The sequence below is a fragment of the Egretta garzetta genome, unplaced genomic scaffold (genome assembly GCF_000687185.1).
Source record: "Egretta garzetta isolate BGI_Z169 unplaced genomic scaffold, ASM68718v1 scaffold122, whole genome shotgun sequence".
NCBI lineage: Eukaryota > Metazoa > Chordata > Aves > Pelecaniformes > Ardeidae > Egretta > Egretta garzetta.
Window position 1 is genome coordinate 525742 of NW_009258886.1, and position 6748 is coordinate 532489.

General features: G+C 40.5%; 1 protein-coding gene across 1 annotated transcript in view; it reads left to right on the forward strand.

Moving 5' to 3' along the window:
- The window catches only part of KIF25 (kinesin family member 25), a 47633-nt gene that overhangs the window by 29870 nt on the left and 11015 nt on the right, over positions 1 to 6748 (forward strand). The window contains exons 9-11 of the mRNA XM_035889632.1: positions 444 to 518; positions 4903 to 5049; positions 6158 to 6334. Of these exons, the coding sequence (XP_035745525.1) occupies positions 444 to 518; positions 4903 to 5049; positions 6158 to 6334 (399 nt within the window). The remainder of the gene's footprint in view (positions 1 to 443; positions 519 to 4902; positions 5050 to 6157; positions 6335 to 6748) is intronic.

Below are 6748 nucleotides of genomic sequence, written 5' to 3' on the forward strand. Positions count from 1 at the left end.
CCTCTCTCCCCCCCCCCTCCCCCCCCCCGCCTTATCTACATCTAAAGGGAAGCACAACCTGACCACTCCCTTCCCTAGCGTGACACACAGGAGACACAGGCAGCAGGGATATTTCGTAGTCTGGTAAGTGGGAGAAAGTAAGAGGGATCCAGTACAGCCTGAAAAAAGACTCCGTCTGCCAGAGAGGCAGGCTGAAGGATTGGGATGAGCTCAGAGAGCCACAAGTGTACACCTGCGGGTCGTTCCCTCCTGCACAGACAACAGCTGCTCCCCAAAAGTGGGTGAGAACCTTGGAGTTCTAATTTCTAGTCCCCTGACATAGAAATATTGGCAGGTCACAAGTCTTATGTCACTGGCCTACATTTTCCGTAGTTTGTATACTTGTATTGTGACAACAAATTTATGTTTTTTTCTTCAGTTAATCATTGCACTTTACTCCCCAGAGTTTACAGTGCTTCAGAGTCCCAGGACACAGTATTTGAGGATGTGGCCCCTTTGCTAACATCTCTCCTGGATGGGTAAGTTAAAAGGTGGGAGTAAGAAAGCTAAAGGGCAATAATCTACTGAAATCCATCAATTAAAAAAAAAAATTACTCAATAGTGGCGATCCTGTCAAGTTTTGTGGCTTTGCAGTTGCATTTTCCTGTTTTCTTTCTACTCAGCACCAAGTGAATGTTATTTCCCTATATAAACAGTGAAAATGCTGTTTACAAAATTTAGCAGAGCAGACAAATTTGGGGAAAAAAATAGGTTCTTTTTCTCCAGTCTCTTTCTGGCAAGCTTAAGCATTGCTTCTAATGCAGGATACTATGTTTTTTGTGGTTTGGTAGGTTATGTTTTATAACTGTTTTCAGTTGTAGACACAGTATGATACTTCTTTCCCAACAGTGTATTCATACATGAAAGGCCTGCCAGGGCCACTCTCTGATCATCTGTTCTGCGTTTGTGTACGGCACAGGCCATGGGAGGTGATATAATCAATTCCTGGTTAAACCAGAACCGAGCACCCTCAGTCGCAGCTCTAACGCTCCTTCAGGCACTGGGGTTAAAACAGAATTCTGGTTTGAATACAAAACTGATCAGTAACAACCACTAACAAATACATGTAATTACTTCTAGCTGCTGAAGTTCTTCATTTGTGCTAGAGCCAACTTAAGCTACTCTTGCAAAGAAGCCTTGAAGTGCATATCGTTGTAATCCTTGAGGCTTGAACTGAAATTCATACAAAACTTCCTTTCTTTTCCTTCCTCACCACCGCTCCCATTCCACTCAATTATAGATGTTGGTTGTGGAGCTGTCATGGACCTTTCCCTCCCCATAGAGGGAAAGCCAGTCCCTTTCCATCCGTAGGGGCATAGTTGAACAGTGGCAATCCTTGTTCCTGGCGGACTGTGCACTGAAGTTTCCAAGTCTCCTGTTCTTAAAAGCATCCTAGAAGAGGCATGTCAGGATATTGTGGGTATTGGGAATCCCAGCCATCCCTCTACACATGCCACAGAGGCACCCTACAAGGGCCGCCTGGGCTAAGGAAAGCCCTATGTGGCCCATATGGCATTATTCCAGTTTACCAAGGATGAGTAACCGCAGTTTCCATAGCTGAGCAACCTAGAGACCACTAGGTTGGAGGAGTTCGAAGAAGTCCTTATAACTACTGTTTTCACTCTCTGCTTTTCCTTTTGCAATGAACATAAGTTTGCTTTGGCTCAGTATGTTACCTATGTACCTTCAGACATCTTTGATCTGTACCTTGAATTGGCTGTACTTCCCACTTTCTAATTTCCACATTGAGAGAATCCTGTCCTAAAAGCTAGGATTTTTATATTCAGTTAGGAAATGTTCTGTTATTGAAAATAAAGGAGTTTGTCTCGTCCTTCTAGAAGTGCCATTTTAACAGAAGCAGAGTTCCAGGGAAGGCAAGGCTGAGCGTCCAAGCCGCGTTTCTCAGCAGCCTTCCCATGGTAAATGGGAAACAGACGTACTTAGTCTGAACCTTGAACTTTTTGCTGCTCCTGATTGTTTTAGTCTGGGCTCCAAAGTGGTCTGTAACAACTTTTAGCTTAAGTAGAAAGGAGTGTTCCACTCCTTTTTTTTTTTTTTTTTCTTTATTTTTCTTTCTTAATGAATTGTTTCATTTTTCAGTATAAATATACAGGAAGAAAAGATTGTCCCATATGCAAAACAGACAAAGTACAGCAGGCTTCAAAGTTGTTATCTGTACAGGGCCAGCAAGGGAGTGAGATAACATTTCTTCCCTTTACAGCACTGAAGAATCAAACTTGTTTAACGTTTATTTTAAAGAAGAATACATTTCTCCTCCTTTGATTTCCTTTAACAGTGTTCTCTCCTAGTGATAACTTTGCTGTATTGAACACCCACACTCTTTTCAGGAGAGAAATACTACAAAACTATTGGTATTCTAGCTTGACAATAAGAACTTTTTAAAACAAGAACATAACTAATGAAGCAGAGTGGAGAAGGAGAAATGTCAGGATACGTAAGCGAATCATAGTCCAAAATTTTCAGAGTGCTCTGTTGGAAAGCCTTATGTTGGAAGCAGAACACCAACAAAGTAAATTAGGTAAATATAACCTAGTCTGCTGCTTGTCATCTTGTTGAATCACCCAACAATTCATTCTCTCCTGTGCCTACTTAGATATAATACTGGATAGTTTGAACCTATTTGGGCTTACTGAAATCCTGTTTTGGCTTTGGCAGAGAACTTATCACTGGTTGATACCTGATTTGCATCTTTACCTTCAGTGCTACAAGCACCTGACTACTTAGCTTCTGATCATATCATCTGTATCTTGTTGGAACTATTTTGTCCATGATGTTTACTTTCTAGGAAGTAGCAATTAAGAAGAAGTTGAACAGCTGGACTATATGAAAGTTTGGGAGACTTCTAAGAAGACTTCCATTCTGTTTTTCCTAAGGAAAACTACTACTTGCAAACTTCTGGCTCCCCTTTTTGGTTCTGAAGATCTCTCTGATTTTGAAGCAGGACTAGAACCCTCAATAAGCTAGAGGCTGGCGAGGCAGTGTGCGTTGGGGGTGGACTTGTGAAAATTGCTAGCTGAAAACTACCAAAAGTAGTGGGAGCTTTTCCACTGACATAAATGCAAGTAGAGTTATGCCAGCAGTGAATACTTACAGAAATCCTTCGTTTCAGATTTACAGCCCTAATTTCTAGCACATTTCATTTTGCTGTATTACTCTTTATTTTCAGTTACAGTTATCTCCTTTAATTCATCCAATCTATGACTAGGCTTCTATTTTATGCTCTGCATCCTGAAACATGGAGGGAACTTACTATAGATTGACTGACTGCAGCTTTGACTTTGCATCCCCAGAAGGGGTACCCAGGTATTTCCTGTGCTGCTTCTCAACCCACGTTTCTTTCTAACAAGAGAAAGCTTTCTAAATAATCCTCCAAAAATAATTGCCTCCAGGCATGTTTAATATGCAAAAAAAATTGCTGCAAATATATTTCTCTGCAATGGTCATATCAGTATTTCATGACTTGAAACCATACATTTAAAACAATTAGATGAGGGGTGTTCATTGAAATTTGCTGGCATGTGCTTGAAACAACATTTTTGATATGAGGAAAAGCATCGGATAACCGAAAGCAGCTGTTCAGGTCTGCCCACGGAGGAGGTATAGCTTAGGCAGTGAAACTTTACTCCCTGGCAGAACAGGAGCAAGCCCGTTCTTGCAACTCTCTAGTAGAGCAGAAATTTCAGCGTACTGCAAAGCACTCACCATGTATGGAGATTCTGCTAATGCTCTGTCTCTGGACAAACAAGATAATCCAGGGAAGGAGCAGTCCTGCCAGCATAACTGCATGTCTTCCAAGAGTTTCTGCTGGCACAGCTCTGCGGTCAACACCGAGGTGCGGGCAGGTGCTGCAGAGCCGAGGCAGCCGAGCAGGGACTAGCGTCCAGCTGCACACTGCAGCATCGGTCCCCGACACAAAGTAGTGCTGTGGCTGGATACATTTGTGTCTGCCCCCTTGTTTCACTTGAGATGTTGACTTTGATCCGACTTGTGTTAGAAACACAATCTCTGCATGGGATTCATACATCTAAATTCAGATCCCAGCGGCACAGACATCCACAACGGAGCTCACAACTGTGGACTTTTTTTTTATTATTATTTTCAGTGCAGAGAAACCAGCATTTTCAGAGTTCTGTTCATTAGACGTATTTTATATGTTTACTTCAGAAGGTGATGAACTGTGTTTCATAGGTGCCTGTACCTCCGCAGTGACATTGTACATTTCCACCTTCTACAAGTCTATACCAGAGCAGTTCCTACCACTTTTCTTCCAGAGTAGTCTTTGTGTGCATGCTTACACTGAACTAATGTATTTGTTTTAAAGTTTGTGCCTCTTATTACTTGGGCTGTCTTATCTTTTCCAGTGGCTGAGGGCTATGACTGATGAGCCTGCCTGAAAAGACTACGAGAGCTGAAGGGTTTACTGTTCCCAGCTGTTAAGATACTAGTGCTGTGGTTTGCAGCATAGCACTGTAAGACAAATCAAACCCAGCGACGGTTTACTTTAAAATGCTGTACTGTAAACTGCAGTGGTTCAGAAGGTGATTAACAAGCAGCTCGGTAGTGCATGAACTGGAAGTTGGGCAGACAGGAGGTCTAATCTCATCAGTCATTTCAAGCTAAGCATCCCTTCAACTCTGCTTAAAAAATAAAAACTGTTTAGGCGATGTTATGAGCAGTACTTTGATTTCGGTCAGACTTTGAGATCTCCAGAAAGAAATCTGTAGGGGCAGTGTATTTATTTTTTGTTTCAGTTTCTGTTCCCAAATTGTTTAGGGTTGGACTTGCCACCTAACAAATACATTTGGTAATGGTAAAATAAATTAAGGCCCTTTTCATTTTCAGGTACAATGTGTGTATCATGGCTTATGGGCAAACTGGAAGTGGGAAGACATACACAATGTTGGGACCACAGTCAGAGAACTTTGCATTCTCCATGGAAGATGAATCAGAACTTGGAATTATTCCTCGAGCTACCCAAGAAGTGTTCAGGTAACAAATAAGTAAAGGCTTGTGCCAGTGTCAGTCACCTTAAACTTTAAAGAAAGTATGAAATAATGTTTGTAATGTATTTATCATTACAGATTCGGCTTCGCAGTGATTAATATTCTTGGCTTCTTTAACTGCCATTCGATATTTCAGTTTTGATATAGATTTCTAGTCTCTCTTTTTCTTAGTCTGATTTTCTAAGAAAAGAAGATTATGCAGTCTTCCTGTGTGTTGTCTGTCTGTCTGTCAGACTCCTAATTAACTTCTGAATGTTTCAACCATAGTTGTGGGAGTCCAAAAGACAATTAAGTTCTTACAAGTTTTGTAAAAATTGACAATTGGAATATACAAAGAGGATCCAGATTAGAACACAGTCCCCAAGGAGAGTGATAGTAGAATTTTTAACCACGGTCTGCTCTTGCTTTGAGAATTCTTAGGGTTTTTTTGTTGTTGTTTTTTTTTTAGTTGAACCTAATGCATGATTTGAACTGATGCGCTGCCATGTTATAATAGAAGAGGCATTAGAGGTTTTTCCAGCTAAGCCTATTTCTTTTGGAGAATGGTATAAGATAAATGAAAGATCCAATTTTGTACCAGAATAACTGCGTGTAACTGTAAATACTCTCGTGAATAGACAAGCCCTTAATTTATGAATTTTCTGAGGCTGTGGGCAGATAACCTCTTACAGATCTAGCTGGGCAGCTTACCGTTTCTGCCTGTTCGTTGCTTGCACTCTGCCAGTTTATCATACCTTAAGCTCTGAATGCAATAACATCCAGCAGAGAAATGGTATAAAAAAAGTCTTGAGGAGGGAGGGAGGCTAGTCGAGAAAAACTATTTCAGCTAGCACAGCTGTTTAGAAAATTAAGCTTTATTTACTGCTTCATGTATAATTTAACTGTATATTCTGATTCTTCAGCTTAACATTAGCATGTGGATGAGGCAAAGCCACAGCTGTGGATATTTAATAAGCACTTTTATCAGATTATAATTAGATTACAATTAAAGAATAGATCTTTATTTACAGATTGTTCACTTGGGGTTTGACTTCAACATTTTTTGGCTTTTTTCTCTTTTTTTTTTTTTTTTTTCCTTTATTTTTATTCTCCAGGCTTATTTCAGAAAAGCCACCAGGAAGTTACTGGGTTGAGGTTTCTGTTGTAGAAGTGTATAATAATGAAATTTTTGATCTTCTGGCCAAAGACAGTTGTGGAAAAGTATTTGGCGTCAAACGTGATGTTGTCACAACCAGAGAAGGAAAGCGTGATGTTCCATTGCTTACGCACGAGTAAGTACACAATTTGATCTTTACCATCCGACCGCGATCTAGTGTCAATGCAATGTATAGCTGTCACAAAACTGCATTATAGGCACCAGTTATCGCTTCTAAACAACAAGCCCTTACCATATGCAAAAGAACAGTTCTCACTGTTTCCGTTAGCTCAGTCTATTAGCCTGCAGTTGGCTGCAAATGTCAAAATACTTTCAGAAATAACAGTACAATCAGTTTGGTTTATACTCCTGCGTTGAGCACCTTTCACTCAGAATGCCTGAAGATGGCTGTGTGTTTCATTGTTGCTGGATCTAGGGCACCTTGTCAGCTGTAGAAAAAGAAGGGGTAACCCAGTCACAAAGCACTTCCCCTTCAGCCTTACCAAATTATAAAACGTACAGATTATAATAGAAATGTATGTACTTCTTG